The 22,652-nt window shown below is 43.6% G+C and overlaps 8 protein-coding genes across 8 annotated transcripts; 1 reads left to right on the top strand and 7 right to left on the bottom strand.

The window, feature by feature from the left end:
* Nucleotides 1-2,569: 2,569 nt before the first annotated feature.
* On the top strand, nucleotides 2,570-9,925 carry LOC307240711 (uncharacterized protein; the record flags this gene model as incomplete). The annotated part of the gene is made up of 4 exons (XM_080014558.1): nucleotides 2,570-2,849; nucleotides 3,674-3,823; nucleotides 9,766-9,822; nucleotides 9,873-9,925. 4 exons carry the CDS (start codon nucleotides 2,570-2,572, stop codon nucleotides 9,923-9,925), a joined length of 540 nt encoding a protein of 179 aa, XP_079870684.1.
* Nucleotides 9,926-11,293: 1,368 nt separating this feature from the next.
* On the bottom strand, nucleotides 11,294-11,671 carry LOC307241025 (histone H2B 1/2-like; the record flags this gene model as incomplete). Its single annotated transcript, XM_080014983.1, has 1 exon — nucleotides 11,294-11,671. The coding sequence occupies one exon, from the start codon at nucleotides 11,669-11,671 to the stop codon at nucleotides 11,294-11,296; it is 378 nt and encodes a 125-aa protein (XP_079871109.1).
* A 990-nt stretch (nucleotides 11,672-12,661) lies between these two features.
* On the bottom strand, nucleotides 12,662-13,048 carry LOC307241024 (histone H2A-like; the record flags this gene model as incomplete). Its single annotated transcript, XM_080014982.1, has 1 exon — nucleotides 12,662-13,048. One exon carries the CDS (start codon nucleotides 13,046-13,048, stop codon nucleotides 12,662-12,664), a length of 387 nt encoding a protein of 128 aa, XP_079871108.1.
* Nucleotides 13,049-15,338: 2,290 nt separating this feature from the next.
* Nucleotides 15,339-16,532, bottom strand: LOC307241027 (histone H2B 1/2-like; the record flags this gene model as incomplete). The annotated part of the gene is made up of 1 exon (XM_080014985.1): nucleotides 15,339-16,532. One exon carries the CDS (start codon nucleotides 16,530-16,532, stop codon nucleotides 16,155-16,157), a length of 378 nt encoding a protein of 125 aa, XP_079871111.1. The 3' UTR covers nucleotides 15,339-16,154.
* An 814-nt stretch (nucleotides 16,533-17,346) lies between these two features.
* Nucleotides 17,347-17,658, bottom strand: LOC307241034 (histone H4; the record flags this gene model as incomplete). Its single annotated transcript, XM_080014992.1, has 1 exon — nucleotides 17,347-17,658. The coding sequence occupies one exon, from the start codon at nucleotides 17,656-17,658 to the stop codon at nucleotides 17,347-17,349; it is 312 nt and encodes a 103-aa protein (XP_079871118.1).
* Nucleotides 17,659-19,118: 1,460 nt separating this feature from the next.
* Nucleotides 19,119-19,589, bottom strand: LOC307241029 (histone H2B 1/2-like; the record flags this gene model as incomplete). Its single annotated transcript, XM_080014987.1, has 1 exon — nucleotides 19,119-19,589. The coding sequence occupies one exon, from the start codon at nucleotides 19,587-19,589 to the stop codon at nucleotides 19,212-19,214; it is 378 nt and encodes a 125-aa protein (XP_079871113.1). The 3' UTR covers nucleotides 19,119-19,211.
* Nucleotides 19,590-19,852: 263 nt separating this feature from the next.
* Nucleotides 19,853-20,164, bottom strand: LOC307240710 (histone H4-like; the record flags this gene model as incomplete). The annotated part of the gene is made up of 1 exon (XM_080014557.1): nucleotides 19,853-20,164. The coding sequence occupies one exon, from the start codon at nucleotides 20,162-20,164 to the stop codon at nucleotides 19,853-19,855; it is 312 nt and encodes a 103-aa protein (XP_079870683.1).
* Nucleotides 20,165-20,850: 686 nt separating this feature from the next.
* LOC307241020 (histone H3.2) lies at nucleotides 20,851-21,261 on the bottom strand (the record flags this gene model as incomplete). Its single annotated transcript, XM_080014977.1, has 1 exon — nucleotides 20,851-21,261. One exon carries the CDS (start codon nucleotides 21,259-21,261, stop codon nucleotides 20,851-20,853), a length of 411 nt encoding a protein of 136 aa, XP_079871103.1.
* Between the last annotated feature and the right edge of the window lie 1,391 nt (nucleotides 21,262-22,652).

Here is a 22,652-nt window from a genome sequence, read left to right as displayed (position 1 = left end):
GTGGCTGCTCAAGCCATCCCATCCACCACATGCCCGCAACAATAAACTGTGGCCAGGAGGAAATCCTGGCCGAAGCCTACTCGCCCCCCTCCAAGCGGAGAACAAAAATGAAAATAAATGCTTTAAAACGGACTCTGAAACAGGGTTCCCGTACCTCATACAAAAATAAATGTCCAAAAAACCCCAAAAAACAGTTCCCCTCCCAGAAGACCTGGGTTCCCTGGAGCAGCACAATCGACTGGCCTCCTTCCATCATGGTGCCGACAGACTGCCACCTCCTCCCTTCTGGAGCGTAGGGCCTCGGGCTGCTGGTGACGGCGTGGCCGGACTTGGCTGCTGCGGGGGCTGCTTGGAGGGGTGGCCTGGCTGCTGGATTGTCCTGGTGATGCCTGCTGGGCGTGGAGAAGCTATTTTCTAGCGATTACCTGTGGTGCTGCTCTGCTGGACCCCCCCCCCGGTGCTGGTGCTGCCATTCGGAAGACGGTTGGTGCTGGGGCCGCCCGTTTGACCGGTGGTGGCTCCAGGGCATCTTTGGACAGCCCTTCTGTGTCTCTTCCCTGTGCTGGAGCCCCACATTGGGCGCTACCGCACGCCACCCAGTGGCATGTTCAGGGACCTCCGGCACAGAGACCCAGACGATGGGGGGGTTGATCACACCAGTTTATTGTAGAGATGCGGCTAGGTGGAATTAGCCAGGAGCAGATGGAACATGTCATGACACAGGGCTCCTCCTGACTGAGTGTGGACGGGGGTTTTAAACCTGATGCTTGTTAGCCCAACCAACGAGCATCAGGTGTGGTTACCTAAGCCACCCCATCCACCACGGATATGTTCAAACTTTTTTGTCCCAGTGAGAACACATGCAGCCGCATTTCGGATTTACTGAAGTCGCTGCACAGATGATTTTGAGAGGCCGGTGAATAGGCCATTTCAGTAGTCCAATCTACTCTTCATGAATGCATGGATTAATTCTGTCTGAGTCTGCTATTGACAGGAAGCCTCTTAATTTTGAAATGTTTTTTAGATGGTAGAAGGCAGATTTTGTGATGTGATTGATATGGCTCTGAAAATTTAGATTGCCATCTATGATTACACCCAGATTTTTGGCTTCATTCTTAGTCACCGTAGACAGAGAACTGAGATGAGCTGCAAGTTTCTGTCTTTGAACCTTTGCACCAAAGATGAGTATTTCTGTTTTATCTTTGTTCAGTTGTAAAAAGTTCTGTGACATCCATGCATTCATATCATTAACACCCTGAGTGAGGTAGTGTATTAGGAGTAGGTCATCAGGAGATAGGGATATGTACAGTTGTGAATCATCTGCATAATTATGGTAATTTATTTTGTGTTTCTTTATAATATGTGCAAGCGGGAGAATATAGAGGTTAAACAATAATGAGCCTAGAATCGAACCTTGGGGCACTCCACATATAATATCCACTTTGTTCAACACAAAATTTCCAATGGACACAAAGAACTGCCTGTCCTATTGGTAGGTCACATTGTTCTATGGAGCCACTTTGGACTTCTGCTTCCTGCAGATCTGCATGGGGTGTGCAAAGAGAAAACCTCTCACTGTCATTTATTTTGTTTAAGAAAGAAACCGTCATTGGAGTACTTGCAGTATATCCTTAATTTTTTTAAATTATTTCTTTATAATTTTGTATCTGTATCATATTTATTTTTATCAGACCACCTATGCAAATTAGTTAGTTATCTTTCAACATTCCGTTCCCCTATTTCTGTGGCTTGTCCTGATGTGTGAAATGTGTCGCCCGAGAGGATTTAACAAAGAAAATAATGTGTTATTGTCTTTCACTCCAGGCCTTCTCCAAAAAAATAAATGAGTTAGAGCGTGTCGTTGTCCATCGGCCCCTGAACGGCTAACCATCGTTGCAGGTGCAAGACCTGGAGGAGGAGCAGACAAAAAGAAAGCATCATTAAAGTCTAAGGAAGAGGCAGAGTAGCCTTAATAAGACACTACACCTAACACATCCAAGATCCCAACAGGACAGTGTAGGTTTTCTCGGAGGAAGAAAGAAGAAGAAGAAGAAGAAACAGTCTTCATTTGTCACACAACACACCACACTGCAACACATGCTTGCACACACACACACGCACATGCTTTTGGATGGTGGCCGGTGAAATGGTTCCTCTGCATTTGACCCATCCTGGCTTGTCCTTCCTCCGGGGCCACAGCCAGGAGCAGTGGGCAGCGTACGTGGACGCGCCCGGGGGAAAAAAAGGAATGGGTAGAACATGCTGTGATTAGGTGTTAAAATGATGTCATTATAAAATGTAACATTATTTATCCACCAGGGATTGATTTCATATGAACTTATTTTATCGTCCATTCACATTCATTACGTTGAACGTTCTCCACGAGGGGGGGGGGGGGGGGGCGCTGCCGTCCTACAAAGAACGGGACGCACGAGACAAGCGGCACTCGTTGACCCGGAAGAAGATCGCGGCGCTCACGTCCCCGCTGGTGACGCCGTCGGGTGCGGACAGGAGCCTTCAACCTTCCCAAGCCGGGGGCGACGAGGCTTTGAGCGGAAGCCACGGGACGATGGCCGAACGGCTCCGTCTGTTCAGAGTTTCGATGCAAGCGCGAGTTTCTGCGGCGGTCGGGGAGGTTTTATTCCTGTGCGAAGAGGTGAAGGCGGGCAAAGAAGTGAGCGTTCTAGTGAGCGAGAAGCTGACAGCAGCAGGCGAGGACATTCTCAGGGAGCTCGAAGGCTACGTGGCGGATTGTGAGAGCAGACGGAGGCGCTCGGAGCAGGAGATCTGCAGGCTGCACCAAGTGCTGGCTTTAATACTCAGACCCGGGGTCAAGCTTCACAGAGTGGGTCTGTACGACGCACTAATGTCTTGTCCATTCATCATCTGTCCACCATCTGTCTGTCCACCCGGTCGCTGCAATCGCTGTGGGCCATGTGTCCACAGAGAGGTTACCATGGACACACCACAGCCCACTGTTCTCTCGGAGTCCGCTCATCAGTGCGCTGAGCCAGACGCAAACGTTAGACCGCCATCTTGGCGCGGAGTTCACGACGCGCACTGGCACACTCGGGTCAAATTCTAGAGATATTTATAAATGGTTATATCGGTACAGTTCGACACAAAATAATTGCTGGACATTATGCAGCACGAAACGGTACACTTTTTTAACCTTTTCCCACAACAGTGGCGTTCAGTCCCCACAACCAGACCCCGCGCCAAGATGGCGGCGCTATTAACTTGTCACGGCACTAAGTTTCAGCAGCGAACAGCTTTCTGGGTTTCTATTTAAAGGCGAAAAAGCACGTTTTGTTTATTTGCACGGGCTGTTCTGGCCATGGCGTATGCAGATAGAAATAGGAACCTTTCACCGCTTTATAAGCTTATTTTCAAACTCTTCTCTATTCTTTCATTCAAAATTGGTGGAGCCCCTCGTCCGCAGGTGCCGCATACGTCACATGAAACTGGCATCCCAGGGAATAGTATGAGAAGCAGCTTCACACTGTAAACCTTTTCTAATATGTAATAAACACGAGGTTGTTAAAAATAACTTTGTTTGTGGACGGATTAATTGTTACAGAGGAAATCGGAGACAAAAAAAAACGGTGCGTGCCGTTCCTGCAGGTAGTCACTTGAGTACATGGTTTCACACATCTCTCTATGTGTATTTCAGTGTTGCCTCCAGAGCTCCAGCAGCTCTCAGTCTGTAAAGAGGAGCTTCCCCCCGAGCAGCAGGAACGGAGCCCCAGTCTGGGCCAGGAGGAGCCAGGGCCCCCGCACATTAAAAAGGAAGAAGAGGAAGTCTGTGTCCATCAGGAGGCTGGTATCACCAAGTTCCCCTTCTCTCCTTTCCCTTTGAAAACTAAACATGATGAAGAGTGCGCCAAGTGGCCAAATCAAAGCCAAACTGAGGAGAAGAGAAATGCAGAACCTCTAGCCAGAACCTTAACTGAACAGGTGAAAACAGAAGCTGATGGAGAGGACTGGGGAGTGTCAGAAGCAGCCAGTAGGTCAGATCCAGCTGCTGTTTTAGATCCAGCTGGTGCTGAGCAGTTTTTCTCTTCACAATGTTCTGAAACGGAGACTGAAGACAGTGATGAAGATCGGAAGGAGACCGGAGAACCTCAGTCAGGTAAGTATTTTTTATTTTTTTCTGCTACCAAGCTGTCCTGTCCTAGTTGACTGGTTCACTGTCAGCAGGTAATAACTGCCTCTATAGTTGTTTCTCCATTTAATAAAAATAAAGAAAAAGCACTATAGATGTTCACGATACTAATTAAACACAATTGACATTTGTAGTTTAGTCAGATCATTGAGTGTTCCTTAAAGCCTTGTGTTATAGAAAGGGGTTTACCTCTGCTTTCTACTACAAAGGTTTTCTCCCAGTAGGTGGGTTCATACAGATTTTTCATTCAGTTAGTCTGAAATGTAACAGGAGCAGATTTGACTTTTATTGAATTAGATTTGCGTTTTTAAAATAGAGAGAATTTGAAAAAAAGTCATGGATTTTAGAGGAATATTGCAACGTGCACAGGAACTACAGGTCCATCATGCATTTCTAAAACAGACTATTTTAGGCTGCATGGCAGGGGGAAGGAACTGTGGATGAATGGTGAGAGCAGTAATTATATGTCAAACCTTTGGGATTCAGGCGTAAGCCACGGAGCATGTCTGCTTAAACTATTCTCGCGGTCGACTCCCATAAATAATTAAAATATACACTGATCAGCCACAACATTAAAACCGCCACTAATAGCCACAAATATTGTGTAGCTCCCCCTCGTGCCACCAAAACAGTTCTGATCTGTTGCGGCATGGACTCCACAAGACCTCTGAAGGTGTCCTGTGGTATCTGGCACCAAGACGTTAGCAGCAGATTCTTTAAGTCCTGTAATTTGCGAGGCCATCCCATAGATGCTTGATCAGATTGAACCCTAACCCCAGCCATCCACATGATGTAAAAGAAAATGTGATTCATCAGACCAGTCCACCTCCTTCCATTGCTCCGTGGTCCTGTTCTAACGCTCACGTGCCTATTGTGGACAGCGGTCAGCATGGGCACTCTGGCCGGTCTGCGGCTATGCAGCCCCATACGCATCGAGCTGCGAGGCTAGGCTTCACTCCTCACGCTCATCAATGAACCCATGGGCGCCCATGAACCTGTACACGGTTAACCGGTTGTCCTTCCTTGGACCACTTTTGGTAGGTGCTCACCACTGCATACCAGGAACACACCACCAGACCTGTTGTTTTGGAGATGCTCTGATCCGGTCGTCTAGCCATCACAATTTGGTCCCTTGTCAAAGTGGCTCAGATCCTTGTGCTTGTCTATAACCAGAAAGAGAGATTTTAGATCAAACTGAACAAACAATGGATACTACGCAGGCGATACACGGCCTCATCTCCCATTTAAGAAAGATTTAAGAAACAATTTTTCTGAATCCAGAGCGGTAACGTAGAAAAGATTTTATGAAATGAAGATGGAACTAAAAGACCTAACAAGGCAGTTGAACGTTTGGACGAGGGAGTTGACCGAGTGGAACGTGTCTTCGCCAAATTTTTGTGGAAATTCAGACGTAGATATTTTGAGGTGCTAAACTCACGTCTGAGCCTGCGTCTCGGATTACAATAATACAAATGGTTATTTATTGTGATCAAATTTAGATTAAGATTGTTTTACAGCATACAACAAAGCAGCGTGCGGGAAGTCTGAACATTAGGAGAAAGGTGTCTTATGTAGACTGGGCTCCTCTTTTGGAAAAGTACTGTTTGTGTGAAATGTATGCCTTGTTTGCCTAAAGGTTACACACATTTACCCTCGAGGAAAACTGAGAAATTGAAGGAGCTGGACAAGGTACAATATGTACGAAATAAAACCTCAGACTTTGTAATATTGCGGAACATTGAGGGAGAAAGAAGGTGATCTGGTAAAATCTGAAAATGAATCGATTTAAAATTAATGAGATAAATGGATGAAATAACCCTATAAAATAAAGTGGACAGCACAGGAGTTTGAGAAAGATAAAGTAGATATTCCTTTTCTGCAGGAAACACACCTTGCTAAAAATAACGACCAGTTAGAAATTATTATTCTCCACATATGTCTTCTACGCATCACATACTGCACTGCTGCAGGAAAAAGAGTGGCTATTTTAATAAACAAAAAGATATCTTTCGATCCACACAAAACTGAAATAGACAAAGATAGTTGATACGTCTCAGTCATAAGAGAAATAGATAATACCCAAGATGCATTTATTGTGACTTGTTGTGGACTATCCTTCTTAGCGGAAGGGAATAGGAATTCTTGAAAAAAGTATTTCAAATCAATATATCTAATATCCCTTATTTATACGATGTCATGCAAGTAGTAGAATATAAAATGCATTTCTACCTTAGTCCAAATATTTACCTTTATTTGTTATAACTAAGATAATCCAATGATTAATCCCTTCGTCAATGAGCATAAATACTATTACAGATACTATTTATATTACTGATAGTGGGATCTACTTGCTCCTACTTTACTTTGGAGAAAATCACAGTGGAACCTTGGTGGCAAGGTCTGTAATTTCCTGATCACTTTAAAGAGATTATGTCATAAAATAAAAAGGACATACCTTTTGTTTCTGAAGCTGAATATGGTGCAGTCACTTCGCTGCTTTACTACTTGACACGTTTTTACTCACTACGTCCTAAATTCTTAACGTCCTCTCTGATTTCTTTCTCTCCCTCTCTTCCTCCAGCAGGGAAATCCCAGTTAGTTCCTACTAAGGGATTTTGCTGTCCCGAGTGTCTGTCCTCCTTCACATCTCCAATCTCCGATAACCACATGAAGAGTGGAAACGGGGAGCCTTGCGTCCACCAGCCAGAAAGTGGAGAAATCAGAGTAGAGCGTCTCCTCCCCTCGGCAGAATCTCCTCTAATAGGAAACTCTGGAACCACCCGGAAACGGCGAGACTCGCAACAAAGTCAAACTTGTCACTGTTGTGGTAAGTCTTTCATTTCCCACAAGCTATACGACTGTGAACAGTGTGGGAAGGATTGTACTGCACCAAGCTACCTGAAGATACATCAGTGTAGCCATACAGGGGAGAAATCTTTCCCCTGTGAACAGTGTGGGAAGTGCTTTAATGACAGTGGTTATCTCAAGAAACATCAGCGCATTCACACAGGAGAGAAACCATATTGTTGTGAAGAGTGTGGGAAGAGTTTTAATACAAATTATGCTCTCAAGAGACATCAGCGTCTTCACACCGGAGAGAAACCATATCACTGTGAAGAGTGTGGGAAAAGCTTCATTCAGTCGGATCATCTCAAAGTACATCTGCGTAGTCACACGGGAGAGAAACCGTACGGCTGTGAACAGTGTGGGCGGAGCTTTATGACGAACGGCGATCTAAAAATACATCTGCGCATTCATACAGGAGAGAAACCATATCACTGTGAACAGTGTGGGAAGAGATTCAGTTGCCTCAATTATCTCAAGAGACATCAGCATATTCACACTGGGAAGAGACCATATCGCTGTGAGCCGTGTGGGAAGACCTTTCAATCTAAAAGCCGTCTCAAACAACACCAGGGTGTTCACGAATCGGAGGCTGCGCCACTGTCTCTGGAATGAGTTTTAGTTCCATCTCGAAGTTATGACTATCAGCGCCGGGGGTGTCGTGGCAAAATCTGTGGGTCTCTGTATGTCCATTAAGTGGGTCACAGGTATCCTGTTGTTTACAGTGGGGCAAAAAAGTATTTAGTCAGCCACCAATTGTGCAAATTCTCCCACTTAAAAAGATGAGAGAGGCCTGTAATATTCATCATAGCTACACTTCGACTATGAGAGACAGAATAGGGGGAAATAATCCAGGAAATCACATTGTAGGACTTTTAATGAATTAATTGGTAAATTCCCCAGTAAAATAAGTGTTCGGTCACCTACAAACAAGCAAGATTTCTGGCTTTCACAGACCTGTAACTTTTTCTTTAAGAGGCTCCTCTGTCCTCCACTCATTACCTGTATTAATGGCACCTGTTTGAACTCCTTATCAGTATAAAAGACACGTGTCCACAACCTCAAACAGTCACACTCCAAACTCCACTATGGCCAAGACCAAAGAGCTGTCAAAGGACACCAGAAACAAAATTGTAGACCTGCACCAGGCTGGGAAGACTGAATCTGCAATAGGTAAGCAGCTTGTTGTGAAGAAATCAACTGTGGGAGCAATTATTAGAAAATGGAAGACATACAAGACCACTGATAATCTCCCTTGATCTGGGGCTCCACGCAAGATCTCACCCCGTGGGGTCAAAATGATCACAAGAACGGTGAGCAAACATCCCAGAACCACACGGGGGGACCTAGTGAATGACCTGCAGAGAGCTGGGACCAAAGTAACAAAGGCTACCATCAGTAACACACTACGCCGCCAGGGACTCAAATCCTGCAGTGCCAGACGTGTCCCCCTGCTTAAGCCAGTACATGTCCAGGCCCGTCTGAAGTTTGCTAGAGAGCATTTGGATGATCCAGAAGAGGATTGGGAGAATGTCATATGGTCAGATGAAACCAAAATAGAACTTTTTGGTAAAAACTCAACTTGTCGTGTTTGGAGGAGAAAGAAAGCTGAGTTGCATCCAAAGAACACCATATCTACATCATGCTTTGGGGCTGTTTTTCTGCAAAGGAACCAGGACGATTGATCCGTGTAAAGGAAAGAATAAATGGGGCCATGTACCGTGAGATTTTGAGTGAAAACCTCCTTCCATCAGCAAGGGCATTGAAGATGAAACGTGGCTGGGTCTTTCAGCATGACAATGATCCCAAACACACCGCCTGGGCAACGAAGGAGTGGCTTCGTAAGAAGCATTTCAAGGTCCTGGAGTGGCCTAGCCAGTCTCCAGATCTCAACCCCATAGAAAATCTTTGGAGGGAGTTGAAAGTCTGTGTTGCCCAGCGACAGCCCCAAAACATCACTGCTCTAGAGGAGATCTGCATGGAGGAATGGGCCAGAATACCAGCAACAGTGTGTGAAAACCTTGTGAAGACTTACAGAAAACGTTTGACCTCTATCATTGCAAACAAAGGGTAAATAACAAAGTATTGAGATGAACTTTTGTTATTGACCAAATACTTATTTTCCACCATAATTTGCAAATAAATTCTTTAAAAATCAGACAATGTGATTTTCTGGATTTTTTTTTTCTCATTTTGTCTCTCATAGTTGAGGTTTACCTATGATGAAAATAACAGGCCTCTCTCATCTTTTGAAGTGGGAGAACTTGCACAATTGGTGGCTGACTAAATACTTTTTTGCCCCACTGTATGTGAACAGGGAATGGGGAGTACTTGCTTGGAATGTGTGCTGTTAAGATAGTGTTCGAATAACATGTTATTGTAGAAAGGGGAAAGTAGGATTTTGCCTATACAGGGGCTCCTCCCTTTTGCCGTTGGGAATTTGGATTTGAAATATTTTAATGAGACAGTGAGCCCTTTTTGAATTCTGCTGTGACGTTTTTTAAAAATGTCTACTGCACAGCCTGTAGTGTTAAAATTTGAATTCGAGCAGTGAGAAAATGAAATGCATTAGAATTTCTAACATTCCTTGAAAAAAAAAAATTGCGATCTACAGAGTTTCCATGTGCCTGAACTGCTGGTTCTGCTGGTTAATAGAGGTGACGTGTATTTAAGAGTTAACTCCAAAGTCCAGATATGCAAAATGTTGGTTCATTGGAAAAAAACGCCCAGTGTCACCCGACCCTCCACACTTGCAGGCACATGCTGCAACGTCACCACACAGGAATGGAGCCCAGCCTCGCTGTCAGGAGCGGGTGAGCTGCATCCCCTTCCGGTTGCCCGTGCTGGCTCTCCCCACCTGCAGATGGTGCCAAAACCACCCCCCACTACCGCACTTATACCATGATAAATATTTGAGAAAATATAATGTAATGTATATAATAATTCATTTTTGCTCCTGTAGAAGCCACAAATCTGTATGATACACACCTTGTTTTAAGAAAAACATGTTTTATTCACAATGTCTTGGAGAAGTACTACACTACACACAATCTTCAGTGTAACGTCGACGTCTCTGATGGATGGAACTTGCTGTTACCATGGAATTGTTGACCGCACTGGCAGATGGGGACATTCAAATTTTCAGCCAGGCGCGAAAACGCTCATAATTATATCCAGATGGTTGTGGAAGTACAGTGCAGTACTTTACAGTAATAACAATATCACTGATGATGCAGTCAGGATATAGTAATAATTGTAAATATAGTAATAGCACCAGTAATAATGGCAGTACCGCGAATAATGTATAATTAAAACTGCTTAAAAAAAACTATAACTGAATGGGAGATGAAGGCATTGTTGAAGATTTTGGAAAGGAGGTAAGCAGAGGAATGGAGCCATACATCTCATCCTCTCCAACTGTTTTTATTGATTTATTGTTGTGGCTACGACACAAATTTCCATGTGTTTCCTCTGCTGTGGTCTGTACTGGCTGCTGGAACTAAACAATAATTAATTAATTCACATCCTTTGTGCGTTCACCTATCACACTCAAGCAGTTTTCTGGTCTGATGCAGTTCAATACTTACATTGAGTTAATACTTTAATTATTCTGGTGGTTTATTTGTTTTGTATTTAGGCATTTGGTAATTCTGACTTTCTACTTTAATATTATTTAACATTTCTTAATGTAATATGATGTAATAACTTACTCAAAGCCATGTACATCTAGCAAAACAGAAAAATCTTAAACAATGACCATTTATACAAACAAGAAGGTAAAAGCAGATCAGGTAGTCAGAACATTATTTTAAATAAGATGTGTCTGGTGTATAATGTGAAATAAGATGTGCATGTTATGACTCTGCATATGGTGCCCTGTCTGTATAGTAAGATCAAACTAGATAAGTACTTCATTTATCCCCTGAAGTGGAAATTCAAGTGTTGTTCATTGTGGAAAGATAAAACATAGAGTAAAAGATGAATGTACATTAAATTATAATATATATAAAATATACACATAGGCTTACAGTAAGCAATCAATCAGTAAACATTATGTTAAGTAATAAAAAAGCAGCTCAAACTCATAGCATGAACATTGAAATTAAATACAAGAGAACAGTGTTGGTGTGGTTGTAAAAGAGGAGCAGCATGGAAGTATTATTAATAGCAGTATCAGCATTATAAGCGTAAACTGATAATAGTAGAATGATGTGGAGATCAGTCCTTCTATGACGTGTTGGGTGGTCCTGAAAAGGACCGTTGGTTCAGCACTACAGGCTGTGGTTACTTGGAGCTGGTGTACTTGGTGACGGCCTTGGTGCCCTCGGACACGGCGTGCTTGGCCAGCTCCCCGGGGAGCAGCAGGCGGACGGAGGTCTGGATCTCCCTGGAGGTGATGGTGGAGCGCTTGTTGTAGTGAGCCAGACGAGAGGCCTCACCTGCGATGCGCTCGAAGATGTCGCTGACGAACGAGTTCATGACTACCATGGCCTTGGAGGAGATCCCGGTGTCGGGGTGGACCTGCTTCAGCACTTTGTACACGTAGATGGCGTAACTCTCCTTCCTGGTCTTTCTGCGCTTCTTTCCGCCCTTGGCGGCGGCCTTGGACACAGCTTTCTTGGAGCCCTTCTTGGGAGCTGGCTTGGCAGCTTGTTCAGGCATGATGATCGTGCAGCAACAAACAACACGAATGAAAAGCTGAGGGGCGGTGCTGCTCTCTATATAACACTTTCATGCAAAGCAGCATCTGAGACTCTGTGAATTTCATTGGCCAGTGCTTGCATGACACATGGCACGCACCACTAGGTTTCAAACTGACAAACAGAAGAGGCAGATTGGCGGTTGAACACAGATGTGCTTGAATTTAACCGTTTGCAAGTCATGCAGATATTGTTTTGTCATCACGCGCCAGAATTCAAAATTGCGCGGGTTTCAGTCCTGTACGTCTGAAGTACAAAATGCTTTACACAACATTAAACAGTTCTCCCTTCCTTCAGGTTGGACTCTAAATACCACAGAATATAAGAGAATGTGTCGTAATGACACCACATACACACAGTGTATCAAACTTCAATCAGAATGTGAAGCATTTTAACAGCCATAATCATAAAAGTGACAGGTGACATCTTTATTACTCCACCAGAATTAAAATTACATTACCAAATGAATAAAGAGATTCATCATTTCTTTGCAGAGCAGTGAATGTCAAAAGGTTTTTGATATGTATCCAAGCAGATGAATAAATCACAAAATCTATGAATGACATTGTTATCCCTGTAGTTTAAACATGTTGGTTGCTACATAAATATCAAGAGTGTTTTCTGGAATAATTGTAATGAAATTAATGTATCTTTAAACAAAACTTATTGGATAAGAATACATTTGTTTTGATTTAATAGGCCATGAATAATATGTGAAACAAACAAGCCACCTTTTTATTTGGAAAGACAAATATTTGAATTGAAAATGTCCATCTTACATTCAGACTCGCACAAAATAAAACAGTATAGTGAAGTTGTCCAATGACACCAGTAACTATATTCGACAGCAGTAATAATGAAAAGAATGAGATTGGATGGAGGATGAGAGCTACTCTCTACAAAGTTGTGGGTGGCTCTTAAAAGAGCCTTTGGATCGTCCAGCAAAGTGTAACTATTTTGCTTTGGTGGCCTTCTCGGTTTTCTTGGGCAGTAGAACAGCCTGGATGTTGGGCAACACGCCGCCCTGAGCGATGGTCACTCCGCTCATCAGTTTGTTGAGCTCCTCGTCGTTGCGGACGGCCAGCTGCAGGTGACGGGGGATGATCCGGGTCTTCTTGTTGTCGCGGGCAGCGTTTCCGGCCAACTCCAAGATCTCAGCGGTCAGATACTCCAGCACGGCCGCCAGGTAGACCGGAGCGCCAGCACCGACTCTCTGGGCATAGTTGCCCTTGCGCAGCAGCCTGTGGACACGACCGACTGGGAACTGGAGACCGGCACGAGATGAACGACTCTTGGCCTTAGCCCTGGCTTTTCCACCCTGTTTGCCTCTTCCAGACATGGTTTCAGCTTTTGGCTTGATACAAACTACTAGGAAGTAACCACACTGCTCTGCAGCGCTTATTTGAAGCCTTGCGGGAAAGATCTCATTGGTCACCTTGCACCCGAAATCTTTCGTCCAATCAGAAGGAAGTATACCAGTGAAACACCACAGCAGCAGTGTGTGAAGGTGTTCTATGTGAGGAGGCTCCGCCCCATAGGTGCTAAGCTCCTAATGGTAAACAGTCTACCTCTACTCCTCCTCCACTCCACCTCTACCTCTACTTCCACTCTACTCTTCCTCTACTCCACCTCTACCTCTACTTACCTTTTACTCCCCCTATACTCCTCCTCCTCTACTCCACTCTACTCCTCCTCCTCTACTCCACTCCTCTTCTCCTCCTCCTCCACTACTCCTCCCTCTCCTCTACTCCTCCTCTCCTCCTTCTCCTCCTCCTCCTCCTCTCCTCTTCAATCTCTACTCCTTTTGGTAGAAGCTCGTAATGGTATACAATCTAACAATACAATCTAACTCCTCCTCTACTACTCCTCCTCTACCTCTACTCCACTCCTCTTGACTCCTCTCCTCCTCCTCTACCTCTACTCCTCTTCCTCTTCCTCCTTTTCTTCAGCTGCTCCTCTCCTCCTCCTCTACTCCTCCTCCTCCACTCCACTCCTCTAATCCTCCTCTGCAAAGTTTCAAAGCAAAAGAAAACCCACTGCAATGGCAGGGTTGGATTTTTTTCACTTTGCCATAGAACAAACCAATCACATTTTTTGAAAGGTCTCGTCGTGTAGGTTAACATATGTAAGTTTAGGAGATTTCAGCAGACCCCAAACCAAGATATTGACCTTTGAACCCTGCCCAGAGGTCACCTTTGGATCCCTACATCTCAGTAATTAAAAGAGCAACCGAAATAAGGTCAACTGTTGTGGACAGCTGGACAGGTACTTTTAGAGGGGTCAACAGGGGGCGTCACTTACAACCACCTAACATATAATTCAGGGATTTGAAAATTACATATGTAAATTCTGACCAAAATAACAGGTGTATTCCCCGACCAAAATAACTCCTTGTAACACATGCATGTTGTTTTTCACCAATACCTTATTTTCTTTTATAGGTTCACAATGATATAACTACCTTACCCATGAGACCAGTGCATCAAGGTGCATAACAACATGGTTCAGAATTGTAGTTGGCTAGGGTTTGTGTTTGAAAGGTTTTTTAATATTTGAGAAAATATAACGCAATGAATATTATAATTTGTTTTTGCTTCTGTAGAAGCTACAAGTCTGTATGATATCAACCTTGTTGTTAGAAAAACATGTTTTATTTGCAATGTCAAGTACTGAACTACCCACAATCCTAAGTGGAACCACGACATCTCTGACTGATGGAGCTCGCTGTTACCACGGAAATGTTGACCGCACTGGCTGTTGGGCACATTCAAATTTTCAGCCAGGCGCGAAAACCCTGATAATTATATCCAGTTAAATTGTATTTATGAATGAAATTCATGCTGCGGATCTGACTCTGTATCCATATTCTCTCCCAATGTTGCATTGAATAGACCATTTCATAGAGAAAAAGCAAAACAAGTATCCGGTTCTAATTTTGTGATAGAATGAAATTTTAAGACATCCATGCACCCCACACCTCTCCGCGGTGACGTACTTTCATCAGGTTAGTTTTAGTTTACTTATCTGCCCGAAAGTATCTCGAAAGTCAAAGAAAAAGTGTGAGACTGACTCCATTCACTCCTGTGGTGAAATTCAGGTGAACAAAAACAGTGCAGGTCACAAGAGGTTAAAACAATAGCTGTACACATAAATTGTGTGTGTGCATATATTACACATATTAACACAGTCTACACATAGTGTATAAAATCATTTTACAAGTGAGCCCAATACAGGCAGGTGGTAGTTACACTAAAGTAAAGGACAGATAGCAACATCATGTAGTAAGAAATCTGTGATAGTACTAGTAAATATGCTGGTGCCTACATAAGTGTATATCCATATTGTGTAAGTATATCTATACACTGCAATCTGACATAGTAGTGGAAATACAGTGCAGTACTTTACAGTGATAACAATATCCCTGATGATACAATATACACATAGTAATAAGTGAGATAATAGTAATAGCACCAATAATAATGGTAGTACCGCTAATAATGTATAATTTCAACTACTTTCAAAAAACTTTAACTGAATGGGAGATGAAGGCAATGCTGAAGGTTTTAAAAGGAGGTAAGCAGAGGAATGGAGCCATACATCTCATCCTGTCCAATTGTTTTTATTGATTTATTGTTGTGGCTACGACACAAATTTCCATGTGTTTCCTCTGCTGTGGTCTGTACTGGCTGCTGGAACTAAACCATAATTTTAATAATCATAATTTTCTAATGTGATGCAGTTGAATACTTAATTGAATTAATACTTTACTCATTCTAGTAGTTTATAGGTGTTGTGATTGGGAATTGGGGAATTCTGACTTCTTACTTTCAAATTATTTAACCTCTTGATGTAATATGATGCAATAACTTACTCAAAGCCATGTACATCTAGTATAACAGATCAAATCTTAAACAATGACCATTTATACAAACAAGATGGTAAAAGCAGATCAGGTAGTCAGAACATTATTTTAAATGAGATGTGTCTGGTGTATAATGTGAAGTAAGATGTGCATGTTATGACTCTGCATATGGTGTCCTGTCTGTATTGTAAGATAACGTTAGATAAGTACTTCATTTATCCCCTGAAGTGGAAATTCAAGTGTTGTACAGTGGGGTAAGATAAAACATAGAGTAACAGGAGAAAGTACATTAAATTATTATAAATAATATACACATAGGCCTACAGTAAGCAAACAAACAGTCAACATTGTATCATTAAGTAATAAAAAAGCAGCTCAAACTCATAGCATAAATATTTAAATGAAATGCAAAAGAAAAATGTTGGTGTGGTTGTAAAAAAGGAGCAGCATGGAAGTATTATCAATAGCAGTATCAGCATTATAAGCGTGAACTGATAATAGTAGAATGATGTGGAGATCAGTCCTTCTATGACGTGTTGGGTGGTCCTGAAAAGGACCGTTGGTTCAGCACTACAGGCTGTGGTTACTTGGAGCTGGTGTACTTGGTGACGGCCTTGGTGCCCTCGGACACGGCGTGCTTGGCCAGCTCCCCCGGGAGCAGCAGGCGGACGGAGGTCTGGATCTCCCTGGAGGTGATGGTGGAGCGCTTGTTGTAGTGAGCCAGACGAGAGGCCTCACCTGCGATGCGCTCGAAGATGTCGTTGACGAACGAGTTCATGACTACCATGGCCTTGGAGGAGATCCCGGTGTCGGGGTGGACCTGTTTCAGCACTTTGTACACGTAGATGGCGTAGCTCTCCTTCCTGGTCTTTCTGCGCTTCTTTCCGCCCTTGGCGGCGGCCTTGGTCACAGCTTTCTTGGAGCCCTTCTTGGGAGCTGACTTGGCGGCTTGTTCAGGCATGATGATCGTGCAGCAACAAACAACACGAATGGAAAGCTGAGGGGCGGTGCTGCTCTCTATATAACACTCTCATGCAAAGCAGCCTCTGGGACTCCCTGAATTTCATTGGCCAGTGCTTGCATGACACATGGCACACACCAATTTAACTGTTTCCCGGTTATTTGCAATTCCAATGCTACGTTTATTTTAATGTATATGTATCACACTTTCATAATGTACTTAATAATATAATATACTATTCATTTTCTGCAACACATCAGAGACCAGATGGGATCTATTCTAACTGATGTATATTTCACTCAAACAGAGATTCACTAACACCATAGTTCCATTATTCCACCAATATTTAAAACTGTTTGTCAGAAGTCATATTTGTTCTTCTCGTGGGCTGCTTACAATCTCACTGTTTCCTGCAACATGTGCTGCTGTGTATGTTCTGCATGTTCATTTTAATAGTGGGTGTAGGTGTACTAGCTGTGTTATTCATGGATAAAATATAAAACTTAAAATAAAATAATGTACATTAAACACAATCCGTTGAGCCTGTGTTTTCCTCTTGGGAATAAATATGTTGTGATACAAGATGTATGTATGTATTTGTGAGTTGAATTTAACATCAAAAGCCATTTTTCAGTATATACACTGACATTGAGCAATTTGTATTTATATGTACAGCACACAAAGCAGTTGCAACAAAGGGTTTATGAATATGAGGTCAGAAAGTCACACATCATTTACACAAGGGGTCAGGCTCCTTAGAGGAGGTTTGGGGGGCCCTGAAAAGGGCCTTTGTTTAATTGGGTTGTTAGAGCGATTAACCTCCGAAACCGTACAGAGTGCGGCCCTGCCTCTTCAGGGCATAGACCACATCCATGGCGGTGACGGTCTTTCTCTTGGCGTGCTCAGTGTAGGTGACGGCATCACGGATCACGTTCTCCAGGAACACCTTGAGCACACCACGGGTCTCCTCGTAGATCAGACCGGAGATACGCTTCACACCGCCGCGACGAGCCAGACGGCGGATAGCGGGTTTGGTGATTCCCTGGATGTTGTCACGGAGAACCTTGCGGTGACGCTTGGCGCCTCCTTTGCCCAGTCCCTTTCCTCCTTTGCCACGACCGCTCATGTTTGCAGATCAAGTGGAAACAAGCTCTAACAACTTCTTGTGTCAGCCTGTTCATTTATAGCTTTCCTGCGGACGTAGAGGAGAGCACACTAGTCTGTGGTGCTAGTCATGCAGATATTGTTTCGTCATCACGTGCCACAATTCAAATTTGCGTGGGCTTCAGTCCTGTACGTCCGAAGTACAAAAAGCATTACACAACATTAAACAAAGCGAAACCAGGATCCCGCTTTTATTTTGTGAGAGTCAGAATGAAATTCTAACCTATCCATGCCACCCACAACTCCCCGCGGTGGCGTACTTTCATCAGGTAAGTTTGAGTTTACGTATCTGTGCCCCCTCTCCTACCCCCACGAAACTCAAAGAAAATCTGCTCATTCATATAAATTAACTGACTCCATTCACTCCTGTGGTGAAATTCAAGTTAAAAAAAAAAAAGTGCAGATCACAAGAGATTAAAACAACAGTTGTACATATTTATTGTGTGTGTGCATATATTACACATATTAACACAATCTACATATAGTGTGTGAAATATTTTACCTCGTGAGCCCAATACAGGCAGGTTGTAGTTACACGAAAGTAAAGTACAGATAGCAACATCATGTAGTGCGTAATAATGGCAGTACCACTAATAATGTATAATTTAAACTGCTTACATTTTTTTTAACTGAATGGGAGATGAAGGCAATGTTGAAGGTTTTAAAAGGAGGTAAGCAGAGGAATGGAGCCACACATCTCATCATGTCCAACTGTTTTCATTGATTTATTGTTGTGGCTACGACACAAATTTCCATGTGTTTCCTCTGCTGTGGTCTGTACTGGCTGCTGGAACTAAACCATAATTCATTCATTCACATCCTTTGTACGTTCACACATCACACTCTCAAGCAGTTTTCTGATGGGATGCAGTTGAATACTTAATTGAATTAATACTTTATTCATTTCTGGTACATTTCTTGATGTAATATGATGCAATAACTTACTCAAAGCCATGTACATCTAGTATAACAGATCAAATCTTAAACAATGACCATTTATACAAAGAAGAAGGTAAAAGCAGATCAGGTAGTCAGAACATTATTTTAAATGAGATGTGTCTGGCGTATAATGTGAAATAAGATGTGCATGCTATGACCCTGCATATGGTGCCCTGTCTGTATTGTAAGATAACGTTAGATAAGGACTTCATTTATCCCTTAAAGTTGAAATTCAAGTGTTGTACAGTGGGGTAAGATAAAACAGAGTAACAGGAGAAAGTACATTAAATTATTATAAATAATATACACAGGCCTACTGTATGCAAACAAACAGTCAACATTGTATTATTAAGTAATAAAAAAGCAGCTCAAACTCCTAGCATAAATATTTAAATGAAATGCAAAAGAAAAATGTTGGTGTGGTTGTAAAAAAGGAGCAGCATGGAAGTATTATCAATAGCAGTATCAGCATTATAAGCGTGAACTGATAATAGTAGAATGATGTGGAGATCAGTCCTTCTATGACGTGTTGGGTGGTCCTGAAAAGGACCGTTGGTTCAGCACTACAGGCTGTGGTTACTTGGAGCTGGTGTACTTGGTGACGGCCTTGGTGCCCTCGGACACGGCGTGCTTGGCCAGCTCCCCCGGGAGCAGCAGGCGGACGGAGGTCTGGATCTCCCTGGAGGTGATGGTGGAACGCTTGTTGTAGTGAGCCAGACGAGAGGCCTCACCTGCGATGCGCTCGAAGATGTCGTTGACGAACGAGTTCATGACTACCATGGCCTTGGAGGAGATCCCGGTGTCGGGGTGGACCTGCTTCAGCACTTTGTACACGTAGATGGCGTAGCTCTCCTTCCTGGTCTTTCTGCGCTTCTTTCCGCCCTTGACGGCGGCCTTGGACACAGCTTTCTTGGAGCCCTTCTTGGGAGCTGACTTGGCGGCTTGTTCAGGCATGATGATCGTGCAGCAACAAACAACACGAATGAAAAGCTGAGGGGCGGTGCTGCTCTCCATAAAACACTCTCATGCAAAGCAGCCTCTAGGACTCCCTGAACTTCATTGGCCAGTGCTTGCATGACACATAGCACGCACCACTAGGTTTCAAACTGACAAATTGAAGAGGCAGATTGGCGGTTGAACAGAGATGTGCTTGAATTAAACTGTTTCCCGGTTATTTGCGATCCCAATGCTAAGTTTTAATTGGGTTGTTAGAGCGATTAACCTCTGAAACCGTACAGAGTGCGGCCCTGCCTCTTCAGGGCATAGACCACATCCATGGCTGTGACGGTCTTTCTCTTGGCGTGCTCAGTGTAGGTGACGGCATCACGGATCACGTTCTCCAGGAACACCTTGAGCACACCAGGGGTCTCCTGGGGGATCAGACCAGAGATACGCTTCACACCGCCACGATGAGCCAGACGGCGGATAGCGGGTTTGGTGATTCCCTGGATGTTATCACGGAGAACATTGCGGTGACGCTTGGCGCCTCCTTTGCCCAGTCCCTTTCCTCCTTTGCCACGACCGCTCATGTTTGAGGATCAGGTGGAAACAAGCTCTAACAACTTATTGTCATGTTTTTTTGAAAAGAAAAAAAAAAAAAAAAAAAAAAAAAAAAAAATAATAATAATAATAATAATTCCATATAACATCCATACTCCCTGTTACTATAATCAACATGAGAAATAATAGACAGATGGACAGACATATAGATAAAACAATGGCATAATAATTACCAACAGAATCCAAGCTAACACTTGGTTTTGGTGTTTAATGTTTAACCAAGGTTATGACTCCAAAGCAATAGTGAATACTACTTAGGTTTTATATAAATGTATAGTCAGAATCTGAATAATGAAATATTGATCAATAGAATACTCAGAATCTGGCACCAATAATCACCATTGGTGAATTCCTAAAACGTCAATGCACCTGGTGAAATGAAATGATTGATTTGTTTACTGTAGATTTTGATGAGGGCTTAAGTGACAGTAAGGAGGGAATGGGCACACATACTAAGGACTACTAGTGGGTGTTATTGAAATATGATATTACAAGTAGTAGTATTACAATATTATTTTCCTGAATAGGGATATAATTAAATGGTGAATATAAGAAGGATAAAACTTAATATGACTAGAGCATCGAGCAATAATGTCTTTAACGGAGCGTGTGGTGGCTCTTAAAAGAGCCTTTGGGGGACTGTTGACCGGTGGCTTTAGGCGCGCTCTCCGCGGATGCGGCGGGCCAGCTGGATGTCCTTGGGCATGATGGTGACTCGCTTGGCGTGGATTGCGCACAGGTTGGTGTCCTCGAACAGACCGACCAGGTAAGCCTCGCTGGCCTCCTGGAGAGCCATGACAGCGGAGCTCTGGAAGCGCAGGTCGGTCTTGAAGTCCTGGGCGATCTCTCTCACCAGGCGCTGGAAGGGCAGCTTGCGGATCAGCAGCTCGGTGGATTTCTGGTACCGACGGATCTCTCTCAGAGCCACGGTGCCGGGCCTGTAGCGGTGAGGCTTCTTCACTCCGCCGGTGGCAGGGGCGCTCTTGCGGGCAGCTTTGGTAGCCAGCTGCTTCCTGGGAGCTTTCCCTCCGGTGGATTTACGGGCGGTCTGCTTGGTTCTCGCCATGCTGGACGAGGAGGTGTGGTGGGGCGGAGCGGGAGGGCTGAGCTTATATAGACAGTGCGGAGAGCTGCTCAACGCTGATTGGTCCGAGTCAGGAGCGTCAGAAATTCAAAACAGACCACGCCTCTTGAGCGCGAGGAGCCTGAGTTCGTGACGTAACGGTTCGAGTGTGGACTGTTGCGTTGAAACGTGCTGCGTGTTTATGACATGTTCATAAAAGTTTGTAGAAAGGAATGAACTTAGGGTCAACGTTCAAGATAATTTGTACTGTTAAGCGAAATTATAAAAGGGGAAATATAGGTATAATAAATATATGTATAAAAATGTAAATAATAACTACTTCATAACCATGTAACGTGAATCAAAAATATATATGTAGACAACAGGGCAAAATATATATACATGTATGCATGTATGTATGTACGTGTGTATGTATGTATGTATGTATGTATGTATGTATGTATGTATGTACGTACGTGTATGTATGTATGTATGTATGTATGTATGTATGTATGTATGTATGTATGTATGTATGTGCGTATGTACGTACGTATGTGCATATCTATGCATACATGTCTAGATGTTAAAATATGAATAAATGCATTTATAAAAACAGTATGTGTTGACATACACTGCTTGTTTGTATAATAATTATTATAGAGTAGTGAGTTGTCATTGCCTATGGGACAGCACCATAAGACTATGATAAGATAACATAAAGAATGGGGCAAAGCATTTGATGAGGAGCAGCTCTGTGAGACATTGTGTGTGGCTCTTAAAAGAGCCTTTTGGGGTCGTCGGGGTGAAGGCAGCAGAGTTACTTCTTGCCTGCCTTCTTGAGCTTCGCTGCTTTGGTCTTAGGAGACTTGTTTGCTTTCTGGGCCGCAGCAGGCTTCTTGGGTGACGTGCCCGCTGCCTTGGTGACTTTCTTCTGGGACTTCTTTGCAGTTTTCTTGACTGCAGCTTGCTTTACGGTGACTTTCTTGGCACCGACCTTTTTAGCGGCAGGTTTCTCGGTGACAGGTTTCTTGGCGGCAGGTTTCTTGGCGACAGGTTTCTTGGCGGCAGGTTTCTTGGCGACAGGTTTCTTGGCGGCTGCTTTCTTGGTGACAGGTTTCTTGGCGCCAGGTTTCTTGGTGGCTGCTTTCTTGGCGGCTGCTTTCTTAGTGGCTGCTTCCTTGGTGGCTGGCTTCTTCTCGGGCTTGTTTCTCTGGGTCTTGCTGAGTGTGAAAGTGCCTGAAGCGCCGTGTCCCGTCTTCTGATCCAGAATTCCGCTGACCACCATGGCCTTGATCACATTATTGACGCGAGAGTTTCTTCCCTGCATCTCGTATCCGCGGCCAGTCAGCTCCTTCTTGATGGCAGGAGTAGACATCCCTTTGCGCTCACCGGAC

This window comes from Zeus faber (assembly GCF_960531495.2).
Source record: "Zeus faber genome assembly, chromosome: 15".
NCBI lineage: Eukaryota > Metazoa > Chordata > Actinopteri > Zeiformes > Zeidae > Zeus > Zeus faber.
This window is presented reverse-complemented; position numbering and strand designations above follow the sequence as displayed.